The sequence below is a fragment of the Schistocerca nitens genome, chromosome 2 (assembly GCF_023898315.1).
Source record: "Schistocerca nitens isolate TAMUIC-IGC-003100 chromosome 2, iqSchNite1.1, whole genome shotgun sequence".
Lineage (NCBI taxonomy): Eukaryota > Metazoa > Arthropoda > Insecta > Orthoptera > Acrididae > Schistocerca > Schistocerca nitens.
The window spans coordinates 671185680-671206535 of record NC_064615.1 but is presented as its reverse complement, the minus strand read 5'-3'; the positions used below and the strand labels follow the sequence as shown (position 1 = coordinate 671206535).

The window sequence follows — 20856 nt, the reverse complement described above, 5'->3', positions numbered from 1 at the left end:
GGCGCCCCACACTGAACCTTTTGAGGGGCTGGGAGCTCTGCAATGGTGACAACCATGACCGTTTCTGAACTTCTTGGGGGAGGTATAGGCATTGAAATAACTGCAGCAGCACTAATGCATTGACAAATGCAGCTGATAGTGCTGACATTGCCGCGCGGGATTAGCCGAGCGGTCTAGGGCGCTGCAGTCATGGACTGTGCGGCTGGTCCCTGCGGAGGTTCGAGTCCTCCCTCGGGCATCGGTGTGTGTGTTTGTCCGTAGGATAATTTAGGTTAAGTAGTGTGTAAGCTTAGGGACTGATGACCTTAGCAGTTAAGTCCCATAAGATTTCACACACATTTGAACATTTTTGAAGCGCTGACATTGGCAATCTCTGTTTGTGGAGCACCATCGGCATTCTACACTTGCTGTTTCAGAACCGAAGCAAAGGAGGTAATGAATGTTGGGGACAGCATGGCTTTATAAATCCTTTTAGCCTTACCATACGGGATGCACTTCTTAGTCTCAAACTCTTGTATCTTCTGTTCTTCAAGATATATGCTGCTGTTCCGACTACAAACAGGGTGATCCTCAGAGCAATTGACACAGCTTACAGTCCTCCGGACAATGCCACCCAGAGAGCGGAGGCTAGCAGCCCTCCGGCGTAACTCTCAAGGTGCAACGCGGCGTGCCACAGCAATGACGCGTCCGTGCAGCGGAGGTTGAAGGTAGCTTCTGCGGACCGGTTGGCCGCCAGCATCCATCACCAGTAGGTCGACGTGGTTGGCCTGCAACTTGAACAACCGTCATTCTCCCCCGTACTAAACGCAGACAAAATGGCGACACGACTACGTCTTTTCCCTACGCCTCTGACGTAGTTCCTCGGAAGGGGACAAGTGGAGTGCTCTTTGATAATTACAACGTCAGCTTTCCTCCGCCGGCTTCGACACCTACACAGAGGTCGCTAGACGGTGCTATAACTGCAACGCATGGGTTCCTCACAGCACGTCGGAGCCCTGTGCTTCCCTGATTACTTCACATTCTTACACAGTGCCCGCTGGGCCGTGCTTTCTAACCTGCGAGGGGTTTCGTAAACCTGCCTGACAGAATCGTTTGCAAAATATCAACATCGCCCGCGCATGCCATCCTATGTGCCAATCGATCCCTTAACTACTATCTGCCACCCATAATTGCCCAAGATTTACAATAATTCCCCAAATCCAAGACTGTACTTATTCACGACGCAGCAGTAATTCTGAATCTGTACGGAGATGACTGTATAAAACCGGATTCGTCCGTGTTTTTCACTGTTACGAAGGTACATTGACAGGAACAGAAATAACTAGTTTAACACACCCATTAAATCGTAACTACATCATTATTCTACAACGAGCCACAATAGGCGACGTGTCCCTTACCGCAAAGTACCCAGAAAATACCTCCAAAGAACTTAAGAAATTTTGCTGGTGGAGTTGGTGTTCAGCCTGCACACGGCAGGAGGTTTACTCGGACTTGATATCAAACACACACACACACACACGAGCAGAGCCTGGTGGCTGGTGAGGAGGGTGGCCGCCTGCGCCGTGTTGCAGGTGCCGGGCGGCATGCTGGCGCGCCGCGTGGGCCCCAAGCTGATCTTCGGCGCGAGCAACCTGTCCGCGAGCCTGCTGGCGGCGCTCATCCCGCTGGCTGCCGGCGTCGACTACCGCGCCCTGGTGGCTCTCAGGGCTCTCCAGGGACTGCTCACCGTGAGTTCCGTCGCCTCCACCAGCTCTCGCTCTACTCACAGGTTTTACTTATTTACCCAGAATAACATCCTGGATTTTGGATCTGCACATAATTATGTCCGTCTGCTGCAGGACACTAGAGCGTTCAGTACCTGATCAGAAGTATCCTGACACTTATTAGTGGATACTGATATGAGGTGTGTCAGCACTTCACCTTTATGGCCGCTTGAACTATGTTAGGGAAGCACCTAATGAGATGCCTGAATATTTGTTGGAGAAGGCACCGGAATCTGCCACTGGAGGCGAAGCCGAAAACAGAGAAGGTAGCGACCATGAACTATGGGCTCTGGAGCGAAATCGATGATCTACTTCATCCCAAAGAAATCACACCCGCCCCCGACCACACTCACCCCCGCCCCAGGATGACGTCACGTGTCCAAACGTGACGTGGGGCACGTGTGCCCCAGCCCCCCATTCCCGGCCCCTCCACACACCCCTCCCGCAACCTAACCTACTGGCGGGAATTTCGAATTTTGGTGGGAATTTCTTTTGCCTCAGGGTTGTGCTGATATCCCACCCCATCGCCCAAACAGGAATTGGTTGGGAATTAAAAATGGCGGTTCCCTTTCCGGGACTCGAACCCTGGTCTTCCTGGGCGGAAAGCCCAAGTGTACCCCAACCCAATTAAATCGACATAGGCCCTTGAAATTGGTATTACCCAATAGGGATGCAGCATCCGATCACACAACGGGAATTTAAGGCAGGCCCAGCAGCTCTGCAGCCTCAGTTGCGGTCGTCACCCAGAATAAAGCGTCCAGTGCCGTCCAGCCGCAGCAGCAACGGAATACGAAGAAGCGGCGGAAGAGTAAGTAACCCCTGCTTAATGTCTGTGTTTACTGCCGTGTGAGGGTCTTTGTGCTTCTATCATCGCTTGTAACGGTTTTTCTTCTTTGCTTATCAGCGGATGCGACGTCCTCCAGCCTGTCGAGGTCTGAAACAGCGACGTGTCTCAGCCCGTCGGGACCCGCAGCAGCAGCATCCTGGGATCCTGTCGCGCATCTGGTCAGCCTGATTGGGCAGGACAATCAGCTGTTCTTGTCGGCTGAAGACACCCAGGCAGCCCCTGACTCGCTGAAGTGCACCGGAGGTCCTAATCAGTATGTCGCAGGTCAGTACTGGCCTCCATCATACGCGCCATCGCAGAATATTCCAGTGATACTGCATGGAAAGAGTGAGGATGTAGTGGATGAGAAGATACCGGTTAAGCCCTGTGCACCACTACTCTTTTCTTCAGTGTACAATTTAACCGCTAGTGGTTCGAAACGTTTACATATTGGTATAGAAGCAGCCACAGACAGAGAGTGGCGTATTGTGATAGACATCGAGAACGCAGCTAAAAGTATTTACGTGCGGTTTACGGAGGTGGAATGGTATGAACTCTGTCGTGCAAAAGCGTATATCGTGCAGCAGTTGACCGCCGAGTATCTCCCGAGCCGTCCTCCTCCGGACATTTACTGTGCTGCTCTACCTCTATCCATTAGAACAGTGTACAATGACTCTGCACTCTGTGTGAAAAAAGGTGACACATCCGTTTATCTACAGCCCCCCTGCCGTTAAATTTTTTTTCAGTCTACGTATGATGCTACAGATTGCTGCCTTGTGTTAAAACAGTGTATATTGCAGAGTATCTAAGTATAAACACTGTGCATGTAGACCACTTCGAACACTGGGTCAGAATGGAGCCGGCGAGAACTAATGTACTGCCAATAAATTTGAGAGAAATAGATGCTGAATTCTATTCTTACAAGAAGGCTTTATTTTCTATATTCTGTACTGGCGTTAAGATAAAGAAACAACCAGTTGATGTAGTGCATCCTGTGTATGATTACTGAATAAAAAAGAACGTATATAACCATGTACGTGTTCTTTTATTTCTTACCTCTTATTATATTGCAAGTACTAAAGCTATTACCCCGGTATATTCTCTGGAAACATGAAACAGCCGAAAATTATGTCTTTAACTAAAGTCTCCGTAAAAGCCCATTGCACGCCAGTAGCTAAAATGGTCGGTATCATGGAAAGCGCATAGTGTTCATTATTTTCTATAAAAACCCACTGCACAACAGTACCTGACGTAGTAGGTGTCACGGCAGGGTGGATGGAGCATCAAGACTTCGTTGTAACCAACTGGAGCTGTGACGGTGAGCAAGAACACAGTAGGAAGAAGAATGGCGTACTCCTTCCCGGTAACAAACGTGCAATAATTGTAGGTCCATCCAACTGCGGCAAGACAAATGTTCTCGTGTGGCTGATAACACGTCCGGATGGAGTCCGCTTTGAGCATGTATGTGTATTTTCAAAAACACTGTTTCAGCCCAAATATCAACTATTACAGGAGATTCTGCAGGGTGTAGATGGTGTGACATACACAACATTCAGTGAGAGCAGCGATATCCCTCCACCGGAAAAAGTAAAGCCTAACACAGTGTTCATATTTGACGATGTTGCTGTGAAAAACCAAGATCAAATTAGGCGATATTTCTGTTTCGGTCGCCATACGGCTCTTGATGTATTTTATCTGAGTCAGACATATTCCATAATCCCAAAACAGTTGGTGAGTGATAATGCTAACCTAATTATAGCATTCAAACAGGACAGTCTAAATTCAACTAAACGCTTAGGTATTACAATTACGAACAACTTAAGGGGCTCCGGAAAGGCTCAAAATCATGAAAAGTTCAATTTTTACTTTTTTGCGTTTTCTGAATCTGCAGACTATTATCTTTTAATAGATATATAATTTATTCAATTCCGAAGACTACAACTATTTTTAAATTTTTTTTGAAATGTGTTCTACATGGGCGTGACCCACTGTGGCGCTGTTAAACTGCTGTCAAATGGTGTTATTATTAACGTCCGTGTTCATCAGGTACATTTTAGTGATGTGAGATAAAGTATGTGTTGTGGCTAACCTGTGATGGTTCAATATATATCGCTGGTGTGATTGTCGATTGTTTCATGTTTATTTACTCTGTCGTTATCTCGAAAATATTCGTAATTAATTCTGTTTCTTGAGTCTCTGTTTTGTTCAAGTATAATAATGAGTAAAAGTAAAGTTATTAGAAATCCTCTGAAGGCTTTTAAGAAAAGGAGAAATGTTGGAAAGCCAAAGGTATGTGTTATTACTGTAAACAATAAAGACGATAACCAAGTGAGTGAACCTAACCTCTCAAGTACACCTGCCCATAGCAGTCAAAGTGGGAAAGAAAATACTTCACAGAAGAAGCTTGGTTCAATGAGTGAAAACTATGAATGTTTTATGGGCGAATCGGATGTGAATGAAATATTTGATATGTCGGTTCTCAAAGGAATTTTTTCAAACTGTGTAAGATGTATTCATTGTAGAGAAGTTGGTCTGGAACTCTCCATAATAAAGCACGTAGGACTTGCTAGTGAAATACAACTGAAATGTGATAAGTATTCATACATGACCACCTTTTGAAACAGTGTTGCAGTAACTGCAACTGAAGAAAATGGTAGCAAAATCTACGAACACAACATTAGATTTGTTTATTCCTTGCGTTCAGTTGGTAAAGGTGCTACTGCAGGTGCAATTTTCTGTGGTATCATGAATCTTCCAAATCCCCCAACCAAGTTTACGACCTATAATAAATTAATAGGGTCTAAAGTAGAAGATGTCTGTATAGAATCTATGAAGAACGCTGTGGAAGAGGCAGTAATGGAAAATAATGGTAACAGAGATTTGACTGCAGCGTTCGATGGTACCTGGCATAAACGGGGACACACATCTCTTCATGGTGTAGTATCTGCCACCAGTATGTATACAGGGAAAGTTTTAGATGTAGCAGTAATATCAAAGTATTGTAGATGTCCACAAAAATATAAAGGTACACATGAAAATAATTGCAAAGCTAACTATAGTGGCAGCAGTGGAGGAATGGAAGTGGCTGGTGTTGCCAGTATATTCCAGCGTTCTGAGGCGTGTGATAAAGTGCGATATGTTAATTACCTTGGTGACGGTGATTCTAAAAGTTTCAAACATGTTCAAGGACTGAAGCCCTATGGTGATGATGTTGTAGTGCAGAAATTTGAGTGTATTGGACACGTACAGAAGCGAATGGGAACAAGACTTCGGCGACTGAAAGCTTCGTACAAAAAACAAAAACTCAGTGATGGTAAAGGGTTGGATGGGAAGGGATGGTTAACTGACAGTGTAATTGACAAAATACAGAACTATTATGGAATGGCTATTAGGCAAAATACACAAAGTGTCGACGAAATGAAGAAGGCTGTTTGGGCTCTTTTTTTTCATACTTCTTCAACCGATGAAAATCCCCAACATAGCTTGTGTCCCAAAGAGGAAGACAGTTGGTGTAAATATAACAAAGGATTGCTAACTGGTGAAGTGTACACTCATAAGCATAGTCTGCCTCATGCAATAATGGAGGTGATAAAACCTATTTTCAGAGACTTAGCAGCACCTGAACTGTTGAAAAAGTGTATTCACGGAAAAACTCAAAACCCCAATGAAAGTGTAAATAGTGTTATATGGTCGAGAATCCCCAAGACTGTATTTGTTGGAAGAGAAACACTTCACTTTGGTGTGTATGATGCTGTTGCGACTTTCAATGATGGCAACATTGTAAGGTGCAAGGTATTTAGAAATATGGGAATGAAGATAGGTTCTAACATGGTACGAGCGATGCTTGCTTTAGACAAGGAACGCCTTCGGGCTGCAGACAGTGCTGTAAAGAGTCTAGAAATACAAGCAAGAGTAAACAGGAGGAGGAACAAGAGGAAGCTGGAGGAGGAGTTTGCAGAGGATGAAGATAATCCATCCTATGGACCTGGAATGCACTAAAAAGTTAATCCAATCTTTGTCGCTCGATTCCCAAAACTTTTATTTTCTCATACTAATTACATGTTTTCTAAGGATCTTCCAAACATATTTGTTTCAAATTTTCAGTAAATGTTACACAGTACCTTCTGCATAATTTAACACAGCCTTTTTCCAAAAAACTGTATATTTTTGAATATATAAATAAAAAATTGCAAAAAATGTTGTGAATTTTCATTACAATTGAAAAAAAATCATCTTTAATAACTGAACTAAAATTTTGTGTTAAGTTGTAGCCCATATTCCAATAAATAATCTGTAAAAAGTTCAACTTCCTACCTCAAATACTTTGTGAGGAAAGATGTAATTTATAAGCGTTATTTTAACATTGCAAGTATAGGGCGTTCTGGAGCCCCTTAAGTTGGAAGGAACACATTGAAAATGTTGTGGGGAAGGCTAACCAAAGACTGCGTTTTACTGGCAGGACACTTAGAAAATGTAACAGACCTACTAAGGAGATTGCCTACACTATGCTTGTCCGTCCTCTTTTAGTATACTGCTGCGCGTTGTGGGATCCTTAGCAGGTAGGACTGACGAAGTACATCGAAAAAGTTCAAAGAAATGCAGCACGTTTTGTATTATCGCGAAATATGGGAGAGAGTGTCACAGAAATGATACAAGGATTTGGGCTGGAAATCATTAAAAGAAAGGTGTTTTTCGTTGCGACGGAATCTTCTCACGAAATTCCAATCAACAACTTTCTCCTTCGAATGGGAAAATATTTTGTTGACACCGACCTACATAGGGAGGAACGATCACCATGATAAAATAAGGGAAATCAGAGCTCGTACGGAAAGATACAGTTGTTCATTCTTTCCGCGCGCTTTACGAGATTGGAATAATGGAGAATTGTGAAGGTGGTTCAATGAACCCTCTGCCAGACACTTAAATGTGATTTGCAGAGTATCCATGTAGATGTAGATGTAGATGCAGATGTAAAATACATTTACCAGGCTCATGTAGGAACCGACATGTCCTTCAATGATTTTGTAAAGATGTGTGCAGATTGCTGTCATCAATCACAGTATGGGTTTCTCGTTATTGATACAACAAGAAAGCGGAATGATGGCAGGTACAGACGGAACTTCCAGGAGTTCCTATATATATAGCCACGCAAAGAGGCGAGTACATCAGTATACACTTCACCATGGATAAATTCACACGCATGCTGGGAGGTCAGATTGATAGGGTGGGTGTACATAGACAAAACATTCGCTTGTACGTGGACGCGAAAATTCAGACTTTCGAACATAAAGTTGGAGGTGTACGCATGGGGCTAGAGACGTATTGTAAAGCCTTTCTGAGACTGAACAATACACTGAATGATCAGGTTAATGCAATCGAGAAGAAAGTAAACGGTTTAACTGAAGGGGGGATAGCTGTCGTTGAGAACGGGAGATTGTACGAACGGGTTAACGCAATTGAAAAAGAAAATGAAGAACTGATGGGACAATAGCTGTTACCGAGAATGGGGAGCAGAATAAGAAGAAGAAGAGCGGATGTATAAAACGTCACGCTGCACAGAAGTCCGATTAGTATACACCGAGATGTCGACTAAGCATAAAGTCATTAAGGCACGGAAGGCCGTTCGCGAGAAGTTACGGTTGCTGAAGTTAGAGCATTTGAAGCGGGAGCAAACACTGCGAGAAACCTTCAAACCAGGTACTGAATCTCTCGATGAACTCTCAGCAAAATTCCGCAACTACTACGATGACGCAATTGCCGATTTCATTAAGCGTCACAGCGACGCTAGGATAGACAGAACATTCGGTGTTAGCGGTGAGAAACCATACATGTTGGGCACACAGCCTATAGCTTAAAATGAAAAAACTATACACATCGTCGAAAAATCTTTTCAAAGAACACCCGGTCTACTGAACCTTATTTTCCTAAGACCCACAAAAACTGTAAATAATTCGCCTAAAGATCTGGAAATGTATCGTGAAATATTGCTTTTAACTGATTTGCATAAGAATGCAAAAAGTCGAAGCAATGTGAAATAAAAATCCGTTACAAGACCTGTTTTGGACTGTGAAAAAAATAGCAGTGGTGATGGTATCGACATTCAGCATAAAAGAGTAGCATAACATGCTTGACAGGAGACGCATTAGAGGAGGAGGCGGTATTCTCGACAAACTACAGTCGAATTACACATTCATGCATATAACAACTCTGGACCCGGAACAAAACTTCATATACGATTGGCACGCGGTGATAAGGGAATAAAACTACTCGACGAAGCGTGTATGGAACACGACATCTCTTGGGCAGCAAATACAGATCGTCACACCGTCGTTCGATTTTTAGGTGATAAGGCTAAGGCAATAGGTGCGAGAAAGGATATTGGTATAGGCCAACGCATTGCAGCATTTGCAGTTGAAACACTATGCTTGGTAAAGTTAAGTTAGGTTTGGATGTGGAGTAGTTCAGTCAAGTTATGAGCGGTGCACGTACGGCGCTTAGCAAGAAGATGAAAAAATGGCTCTAAACACTATGGGACTTAACATCTGAGGTCATCACTCCCCTAGACATAGAACTACTTTAACCTAACTAACCTAAGGACATCACTCACATCCATGCCCGAAGCAGGATTCGAACCTGCGACCGTAGCAGCAGCGCGGTTCCGTACTGAAGCGCCTAGAACCGCTCGGCCACAGCGGCCGGCAAGAAGATGAAAACCAAAGAGTGCATGAAAAACTGTATCCTGGCAGCGTTGTATGCAGCTAAAAGTGCCCTGAAGCATAAAGGAGTGCGAAAAAAAAAAGATCGATTAAACCACCCAGGGTTCTACCAATACCCCAAGACGTCGGGTGGAATTATTCCCTTCATTATTCCTGCCTTAGCTGGTGTCTCAGCGGTGGGTTCACTGGCTGGGGGTACCGTGGCTATTGCCAGGACAGTCAAGAATGCACAAAGCACTCCGTAGCAACTGCAGGAGGCACGAAGACAACCGCATGATGGAGGCAGCAGCCATCGGAAAAGGGCTATATTTGAACCCATACAAGAAAAGACTAGGTCTCTTCATAAAAAAAAACCCTAGCAGTCCTACCAAACAGGGCGCTTACACATACAGATCTGCTTAAGTTTGTTACTAAAAAATTCAACATTCCGAGGTGTGTTTGTGCGGAATACATTACCGAAGACTATGTGGAAATCAGGAAGAAGCGGAATTGTGAATCTGGATGTAGCAGGAGGACCTGGAACTCACTGGGTAGCATATGTTAAAAAAAATACAAATAACGTCTACCATTTCGACTCATTCGGCGACCTGCAACTCCCTGAAGAATTACAACGATACTTCATGGGCAGAAGACATGTGTTCTACAATTTTCGACGCTACCAAGACTTTGATACATACCTGTGCAGTCATCTATGCATCATGTTCCTTCTGACGTTTACGAATGAAATATAAGACGGGGTATTAAGCACCCATTCACCAATCGACGTTTAGCTGCAATGTCGTACACTCTGACATTAAAAGAACGATCGTCTGTATTAAGCGCGAATTACTTCCCACCAACTGATTTAAGCGTTGGAGATTGGAGCATCGCGCTAATTGGACTGGAGACATACAACACCGTCTCACATATCACAGAGGCTGACAATAAACTGCATCTGGAAATTAATGGTAAAGAAGAAACTGTAGAAACTGAACCTGGTACATACGATATTGATGATTTAAACGAAGTTTTAAAATAGTCTGGAAAATGGATTGAGCTCCGTGCAAACATCAGTAGACTTAAATCTGAAGTAAGAACGGTGAATGCTTCGATTGACTTTAAGCAGAAAGGTTCAATAGGCCCACTACTGGATTTCACAAAGGGACAAGTATTGAAGAAGGATCCCAATAAATTGTACAAATCTGATCAGACAGTGGATATTCTCCCAGTCAGTACAATCCGTGTTGAGTGCAACATTGCAACGAACTATATCTCAACGATAGACTGGTTCATTCAATTTACGGATCCTTCCCATCAGTTGGAACAGTTTATAAGATTGTTCAAATGGATCAAATGGCTCTGAGCACTATGGGACTTAACATCTGTGGTCATCAGTCCCCTAGAACTTAGAACTACTTAAACCTAACTAACCTAAGGACATCACACACATACATGCCCGAGGCAGGATTCGAACCTGCGACCGTAGCGGTCACGCGGTTCCAGACCGAAGCGCCTAGAACCCCACGGCCACTCGGCCGGCCTATAAGATTGTTGAGACTCGTACCACCGCTATATACCATCCAGTGACAGTTCAGACATTGGACTATCTGGAGCTGCGTGTTGTGGATCAGAATATCCAACTTGTTGACTTTCGTGGTGAGGAATCATTGTACGACTACATCTACGACAAGATGTATAAAACCAGCGCACGCAGCACACAGCATAGCGCTTCGCAGCAGAACCGCAAGGTGATAACACGCGCGAATTAAAAGTTTCTTAAATCTGTAGGCTTGAAAATTCGGAGTGATGTCGTCGCTCAATATATCTTAGTGGAATATAATGAGCGAATCATACGCCAGGAATACTTCTCACTTAAAACTTATGCTTCAACGACATTTAACAAGAACGATGAAATTAGGATTGTCATCCAGCATCAAGACGCTTTAACCCCTCCATGCAAGAGTTTCATATGTTTGGATGGATCCTTTAAGAAAAAGGATGGTAGTCATACAGTGGGATCAAGGCTTACACGTAATGCTTTGGCATTCCTGTTCCAGGAAACACGTTATGAACTTAATGGTGTAGAGATTGATCGTACACGTAATGTCGGCATAGCATCAACCCTTAGAACTTATGTCCCATCATCACCCTCGGATTTGAATGGCTTATAAAATACAGGCTGCTTCAAAGACGACTCTGTGGGCAGAACAGCAGAATAGTACCGCCGATTTACTGCATGCATACCACTAAAAATGCTTATGGGGTACTTTGAGGACATGCAGCGAATTATTATGAATGCTAAACAGGAGCTTATTCTGGCACGGAGCGCAACAGATAGCAACTCGTACATCCAAGAAGCTGAAGAGGAGACTCAGATCGTCATCAATAAAATTATATGGAACATGTCGCACATCGCTGTGGCAGACGAGGAGCATTTGAAGCTTTTAAAAGTTTTGAATACCGGTATATATCTGCCATTAACTTTCCGCTCATGGAGAGTACCCGGTGCTACCGACAGCGAGCAGACAAACATGGGCTATTAAAACCTCAGTGCAGATGGAAGCAGTTCCCGGGTTCGATTCCCGGCGGGGTCAGGGATTTTCTCTGCCTCGTGATGACTGGGTGTTGTGTGATGTCCTTAGGTTAGTTAGGTTTAAGTAGTTCTAAGTTCTAGGGGACTGATGACCACAGATGTTAAGTCCCATAGTGCTCAGAGCCATTTGAACCATTTGAACCAGATGGAAACACCAAGATTTGTCATACTTGTATTCCAGACCAACAGAAGGGGGAATTTAGCAAATCATTCCACCGTATTTGACAACTATAATTTAACTAATGCCAGAGTCTACTTGAATTCCGAATTATGTTCCTATGACAATTTACTGCTACTGTGGGATGGGAATGTATACAGTCTAGCATTTGACATGTAAGCAAGGTTCCGTGTTTTTACTATGACGGTGTTAAGAGGACGGATGCCTACTCAAACCACGGAAATTCAAAGAGCTGGCACCAATCATCGTGATAGACTGTTCTAAGCAGAATGAGATAATTAAATCAGGACCAACAGATGTACGATTCGAATTTGAATCTTCATCAAATTTCCCAGAACACACTGCAGCGTATGCGCTAGTTCTACATGACTGTGTGATTAACTATTGCCTACTTACTGGTGTTGTGCAACGTGCTGTATAAATAACCAAGTGCTGCGGCATGCCCAGAGCATTTCACAATGACTACTTGCAGTGTAAACGTCGTTGCCGACATTTAATGTTTCTGTGATAATGAGTGTAGACAATTCGTATTTAAAGATGTTGCACTCATAGCATACACAGAAGACGCTGGTATAATGGAGACATTCTCAACAAGAATTGCATCACCGAGGCCTTTCAAGGATGTGAACTCTGCTAAAACATGGAGTGCAAAATGGCTAACACGTTTCTTTCATGATCTCCAATGGGACGATCCTGGTACACCTCATATAGAAATGATGACATCATTTCGAATATTCGATCATCCTGAGACCATCATTTACGTCAAAGGTGAGGAGAGGAGAAGACCGCATGGATGCAACGAATCTTCAAGTTTGCATCAATTCAAGACCTGTAATTCTATAGGTGCCCTGCTATCCATAAGCTTAAGTGTTGTGTCTGATTATGAAAATCTAAAATTACTTTTAAGTTGGATTAATGGAAATAAACGAATTTTTTACCTCACATTCTGTGTATTTCTTTCTTTCTACCTAGCTCCTACTTAGATAGCATGTAGCTTTGCCCAGATCCTATGTCGGTGGCTTTGTTCAAGCACAGGAGATATAATTTCAGCCATGTTTGCCATATGTCTTTGGAAGCTGACACGATCAAGTGCCGCGTGTTCCCAAAAACCTATATGTGCAGCATGATATGCGAAATCCCATGCAATCATTACATATATTTTGTTTTCCTCTATCTTAAACGTCACCCCCATTATGCTTTAAACTAATATCTTGTGCATCTTGCACAGCCCTTATATTCATTTGTAAGGGCAGGGATTTGTGAAATAACATCAAAGACGTATGGTAACGAATAACAATTTTTTCATTCAGACATAAATACTCACAGTAGTAATACAGCTTTACATCCACAAATCTTGTTGTTTTGACAGTACACAAAGTAATACTGCTTTTAAATTCACAGTTCTTGTAACCATTTGAAATTTTTTATTTAAAGTTCATATTTTTTTAAAAATAATAGTACTGAGTGAAAAAGTTTTTTTGTACTTTACATTGCGGTACTGCACAACAAACAGCTGAAATAAGTTAATAATACAATCCCAAACAGCTGCACTAATTGAACTGGGTGGAACTCACACATAAAACTAGTATGACTTGGATACCTAGCTGTAGGTGAAACTTAAAAAACTAATCTATTTACACATGCACTGATCCACTCACACATGCACATGAAGTTCAAATCAAGAAATAATACAGTAAACTATTTTTCCCCCTCATTCATACTTTTTTAACTTTTTTCATTATTTTGGTTCAATTTGTTAAATCTTTTATATACATTGCACTTTTTAATTTTTTAAAATTTTTTCCCAGCTCTTACTGCTTATATAGTCTGACTAGATATTATTGTACTTATATATATATATATATATATATATATATATATATATATATATATATATATATATATATATAAGTACAATAATATCTAGTCAGACTATATCTTATAGTCAGACTATATATATATATATATATATATATATATATATATATACAGGCATACATATTTACACAGACATCCACACTCAAATGCTCTCACAAGCATACAGACACACACACATTCAAGCATGCCATACATCACACATACAATATTTAAACTATGATAAAAGAGCCATGCTATCAGGTACAAGCTCTCACTCACTCACTCACTCACACTCTCTCTCTCTCTCTCTCTCTCTCTCTCTCTCTCTCTCTCTCTTCCTCTCTCATTCACACCGTTGAAGTCCCCAACCCCCTCTCGTGCTTCAAGTAAATAGTGTGAGTAAGAGAAGGTTTCAATCCCATCATCACAAATGACCTTTTATTGTCATGAGGTGACAATCCAACTTTAGATTTCAGCACAGTGTACAACTCGTGACTTCATGATTGGTTACTAGTTTGCTGTACCAAATGCGGCAGTTGTGGTGGAGTGCCCCGAATGCCACTTACAGACATCGCAAGTAGTCTTCGACCATGAGGACACGTGATGCCGCATGTCGCACACCATTAGCCTGTCTCTGGGTGGCTCCATATATTGTACGATATGCATACATTTTGGATCCTAGACCTACAAACTCCACAGTCGGCAATTCACCCGCCTCATCTTTCATCAAGCCGATAACCTTCTTGTTCTGAGGAACAACACTGTAGGAATTATCAGCTGCATATCTCGATGTGTCCATTTCATTACCGTGACACCTAATTACTTCGTATGGATCACTGTTCTTCACCCAGTAGATGAAGCTATCTGTATCCATATAAATTAACTCTGGTTCCATGAAATGAGTTTTAGCAAACTCATAGTGGAAGTGGTACATGTGGAGTTTGGAGCCATCCAGTATACACACATCCACATAGATTGGTTTCGTTAACTCTGCTGAAACCTTCGACATCTCCACAGCAAGAAAGTTCTCATTGAAAATAGTGACCCACTTAAAATTTGGTCTGGCAATGCAGTTTCTTATGCCCCAACAGCCATCCCATTCGGTCGTAATCAAAATGTCGTATTCATTTCTTACATTCTGCATGGTTTTACCGAAAATGGAATTATTCATTAATTTGTAAAAGTCTTTTTCGAAATCTCTAGTCACACTCTCCTCTTTCTGGTTTTAATTCAATATACTCCTTCAACCAGGGGGACTGATTGAAGGAAATAGATTGGATGATCCTACATAGCACCATCCCTAAGCTGGGACACTGCTGGAGATTATGATAATGAATTACATACTTCTGCTTGCGTCCAACAGTGATCATCAGTTTAGGGATAGTGCTTCTTCGTGGAACTTGTTTCTCTGGACCTAACCGCATGTTGCTTGTCATTTCAAGCAAACTAACAAGGTATATGAGGTCTGCTGCCACCACATACCCTACATCATAATCAGCTGCGTGACCCAATATTTTTCCACCTAATGCCTCTAATTCGTTTTCGGGCACCCATTGAAACCCACCAACTGGCAGTGGCTGTATCATGGCGTGCCTGTATAAATTATTCGCATCCAAATATAGAATATAACCTGATTCGAGAGATGCATTAAACCAAACACCCGTACATGGATTATTTGCATTGGCGTGTCATGGACACACTGGCAATGTCCTCCACGGATCCCGCACTCAAAGAAAAGAAGCATATCGGCATCAGCCAAAAGTTCGATGCTGCACCTCATTTTCTTCAGCATTGCGTCCCAGGACAACTCAGTTGCCGTGTAATAAAAGGCAGGGTCCAGAGACTATGTGGCCATACATACACTCCAGAACTTTTCAAAAATATCCGCAAGTAAGCGCACGTCAGTGTCCATGTATAATCTTGGAATGTTGAATTCCCGCCAGACATTAACGGCATGCTCATTATCTGCACTAGTTGAGGCATCGCCTGTGAGAGTACTGGTAAATGCAGAAATGTCAGGTAGCCTGGTTTTGTTGAGTTTCACCTTACTATCCAGATAACTCATAAGGGAAAACTCCTTTCCCACTATCAAACTGAAACTTTTCCCCGTCGGGGTACGCAGATCGGGTGATATGCATATTTTCTCGAGGAAGAGTTTCAACGTCTTCCTGGAGCGGCACCTGCATAAAACGTAGTTTGTCAAGGAAGCGGAGCATAATTTTTGGCGTCATTTGTTTGGAGAATGAAATATATTTCTCAACACTCTCGGGCAGGACACTGACCTGATTTTTCTCCCAACCGAAATTAACCAATTGCTCAACTAGAAAGTGAGCGCCATACCCACTTAAGTTATGGAAGAAAATGGGAATGTGTCATGGTAACTTTTCTGTTAGCAGAAGAGCCAACACCGTGGTACGAGTTGAGGCAGAAATGCACGCGTTTTAGCTCACGCAGGCTGGCGTGATGAGGGAAGAACTATACTGACGTGAGGTCTGGAACATGACAAGGAATGAGAATTCAGAAAGCAGTCGTGATTAGTTTCATACTTAACTTTAGTCCGTTAATGATGAACGTCACTCTTGATGGTACATGATTCACAATATTATCTGTTCAGAATACATTCTTGAAGTAATTATAGTAACTGAATATGGCGCCTTGCTAGGTCATAGCAAATGATGTAGCTGAAGGCTATACTAAACTATCGTCTCTGCAAATGAGAGTGTATGTAGAAAGTGAACCATCGCTAGCAAAGTCGGCTGTACAACTGGGGCGAGTGCTAGGGAGTCTTTCTAGACTAGACCTGCCGTGTGGCGGCGCTCGGTCTGCAATCATAGTGGCGACACGCGGGTCAGACGTATACTAACGGACCGCGGCCGATTTAAAGGCTACCACCAAGCAAGTGTGGTGTCTGGCAGTGACACCACGTTCCTCCCCCGCAGATCGGCGGACGGTGGTGTTATAAGGACTCCGCCCGCCGTGGGGAAGACCCCATGTTGACGAAGTGGGGAGCCTAACAACAGGCGAGGCTGTGCCACCCGCACCCTGTCATTCGGACCGCGGGGAGCTAGGGAACGCCTGAAAACCTACTCCAGGGTGCACGCCAACATGCGGTGTATGTGCCCGTAGAGAGACAGGAGGGGCCGAAGGGTCGACCTCCATCGGGCCGGGGCACCCGACGGGCGAAGACGACATATGGTCCGGAGCGGGCAAGAGTTCCATGTCGGAGGACAGCTGGTCACGGGGAGCGAGCGGCGGCGCGGCGGCTGCAGCGACGTGTCCACTGCGGGCGTCGCTGGCGGGAGAACAGGCGGCGGCGGCGGCGCGTCGCCATGGGGCAAAATGGAAGGCAGCGTCGGTAACACCGGGGGCTGAGGCGAGCCAGTAGATGGGTTCCCGGGGCGCTGACCGGACGGCACTGTCGCTGAAAGCAGACGGGGAGCGGCAGATCCTGTGCGACGACAGAGGCGCAGCTGATTGAGATGCCGGCGCACCTCACCAGAGGCCACCAAAACCAGATACATAGCACGTCCGAGGCAGCGATGAATGCGCCCTTCGAGCCAACCGCGGAACCTCGATAGTGGCGGTAGTAGACAACGTCGCCTGGGGCAAAAGCAGGTGTCTGCCGCTGCACAGGAACCGGATGTTGTGGATGTAGCAAAGACATCAAGGTTCGATGATGGCGACCGTGGAGCAACTCAGCCGGTGAGCGACCATCTCGGGGCTGAGAGCTATACGAGGACAAAAAGAGCAATAACGCGTCCTCCCGAGAATGCGACTCTTTCAACTTCAACATCTGTGACATGAAAGTCCTGACCAATAGTTCATCGGCACCGTTTGACTGTGGCGAAAACGGCGCGAACGTCAGATGTTGAATACCATTGGCCTTGCAGAATGACTGAAATTCTGCTGACATGAATTGTGGGCCATTGTCGGAAACAATTGTCTGTGGAAGACCTTCAATGCAAAAGATAGCAGATAACGTTTGGATGGTGGCAGATGATGTCATGGAAGACATCCGGACGACAAAAGGAAATTTAATGAATGAATCTATCACAACCAACCATCGAGCATTCCAGAATAGACCAGCAAAATCGATGTGTAAGCGTTGCCAAGGGAAAGTGGCTTTTGGCCATGCAAAGAGTTTCCGCAGTGGTGCTGATCGTTGTTTGGCACACACCATGCAAGAAGAGCACATAGCCATAATCGCGGCACCGATTCCGAAGCAAGTACAGTGCTGACGAGCAAGTTGTTTCGTTCTCACTATACCCCAATGTCCTTGGTGGAGAAGCTTTAAGACAGAGGACTGTAATGAACGTGGGACCACGACCCTGGACTGATCATTATCAGAACGCAACAGCAAAACACCATGTCGAACAAAAAGTGTTTCCTTGTGAGCAAAAAACCCGCGAACCAACTTTGACAAGGGCCATTGCATAGCAAGAAAACGCAGAGCGGTAGCAAGGACAGGGTCAGCAGTTGTGGCTGTAGCCACACGACGAAAATCAATCGGAAAAGATTCGACCACGTCATCGGTTTCCAAATCAATGAACATGCAAGCAAGTTCGGAGGAATCGAATGCCCTATCCTCAGCAACAGGCAAACGGCGTTTCCATGCTTAGCAGTGGACCGATACAAGATATCGTAGCGGTACTGTGAGTGGAAAATAGACCAGCGAATGAATTTCTGCGCTGTACGTGGAGGTACAGGCTTGTTCGGATGAAAAAGCGATGTCAAAGGTTTGTGGTCTGTGATTATGATAAAGTGACGACCATACAAGAAGTCATGAAACTTTGTAACACCAAATACGAGAGCAAATATTTCCTTCTCGATCTGTGAATAATTTCTTTGCGCAGACGAGAGCAATTTGGACGCAAAGGCAATAGGGCGATCGTGCGAGCCATCTTTGTGCGCAAGCACAGCACCGATCCCGAGATCCGATGCATCCACCATCAACAAAAGGGGCTTCTGGGGATAGAATGGCGTAAGGCAACTATTGGAAAGCAACGCCGATTTCAACCGGCGAAAGGTGTGTTCGCATTCCGTCGTCCAGACGAACGGAACACCTTTACGGCGTAAGCGATGAAGCGGAGCTGAAATGGAAGAGGCATGCAGCACATATCTGTGATAATAGTTGATTTTTCCCAGCACACTCTGTAGCTGCTTCAAATTCTGTGGCGAAGGCAAGTCTTGTATGGCACGGAGGTGCGTGGGACTGGGATGTATGCCTTGGGCATTGAGAACATGTCCCAGGTATGGCAAGTCACTAGCAAAATACACACATTTGTCCTTCAGTAAGCGAAAACCATTTTGTCGCAAGACCTGATATAATATTCTGAGATTGGCTAAATGTAGTTCTTCTGTCTTTCCGGAGATCACAATATCGTCCAGATCGTTTGCGGCAGTAGGGACCGACGCACAAACAGTTTGTAGATATTGCTGAAACAATGCAGGGGCGGATGCACACCCGAATGGCAGTCGTTTGAATTGATACAAACGAATATGCGTGTTAACCTCCAAAACGCGCTGGGATTCTTCGTCCACCGGTATTTGCAAGTATGCATCTGCTAGGTCCAACTTCGAAAAATATTTGCCCGGGCACAGTTTGTCAAAAAGATCTTCCGGGCGGGGTAAATAAAAAGTTGCAGCCACTAATTGTGGATTCACTGTTGCCTTGAAGTCCACACAAAGTCTCAATTTTCCCGAAGGTTTTGGCAAAATTACTAAGGGTGATGCCCAGAGAGAAGCCTGCACACGTTCAATTACACCTTGTGATTCCAAATCGTGTAATATTTTTGCAACCTCATCACACAATGCGTGGGGAACATTGCGCGCTCTGAAAAATTTTGGGTGCGCGTTTACTTTCAGTTCCAAATGTGCTTTATAGTTCTTAGCGTAACCAAGGCCCGGTGCAAAAATGACTGCAAATTCTTCACATAGACGAGAAACACTGTCTGAAGGCACAGTCTGATTCACTGATAGGACCTGATTTACTATAGACAAGTTAAACAACTGAAATAAATCGAAACCAAACAAGTTCACTGCAGAAGCAATCACTGATAGTGGTGACACGCGGGTCAGACGTATACTAACGGACTGCGGCCGATTTAAAGGCTACCACCTAGCAAGTGTGGTGTCTGGCGGTGACACAACAGCAACTGATACTTCAAATTGCATGCATTGTGAGCTGCACCGCGGAACTTCCCCGTAAGATAACAATGATCTTTAAGTGGAGTTTCAGTTTTTCTATCTAAGGGCAGCCTACAAATATGACAGTTAACCGCATCGTTGTATAATTTTTTATCTTCCTCCGATGCAGTCAGGGGAAAGTTGGTGCTGTAAAGCGTGTCAACATCCCATGAGAGTTATTCAAGCCCAGTGAGCAACCGAACCGCAGGATTATCCCTGACATAAAATTAATAGCTGTTAAGACTTGAATCATATGAACATGCAATTTGGTATGCCGCCACATACGGTACGTGTTTTTGCTTGAAATTAGTATGTGAAGCTAAGGGGTTCCCTTCACAGTGGGTAATAGGGGCAAGGAGACATTCGAAGTCTGCATATACAACAAACGGACATCGTTCCTGGTGGTGAGCATTCTTGAATTTAATGAACTTGTTTTCTTCTGTAGGCATAACAACATCTATCACTTCCTTGGATTCACAGTACTCCAGATACCTTTTTTAAATACTTTTCTTCCGAGAAGTTATTTAGACACCTAAAGCAAATGTGTTTCTTATGTCCATGTTTAGACAGTTGGCTGTAAAGGAGGCGGGACGTGTCTTTGATCCATACGTAATGCTGTTTACCACTTTCAGAGAAGAGCAGCATGTTTACGTGAATATCACGCTTACCTGCATATTTCGGAAAATGGAATGGTCCAACTATAGTATGCTCGTCCTGCTCATCTGGCTTGCTTTTCTGCTTCTTCTTCAGGCCATAAA

General features: G+C 43.9%; 1 protein-coding gene across 1 annotated transcript in view; it reads left to right on the top strand.

Moving 5' to 3' along the window:
• Positions 1 to 20856, top strand: part of LOC126235234 (sialin-like) — a 168376-nt gene that overhangs the window by 29984 nt on the left and 117536 nt on the right. The window contains exon 3 of the mRNA XM_049943966.1: positions 1572 to 1727. Coding sequence (XP_049799923.1) covers positions 1572 to 1727 — 156 coding nt within the window. The remainder of the gene's footprint in view (positions 1 to 1571; positions 1728 to 20856) is intronic.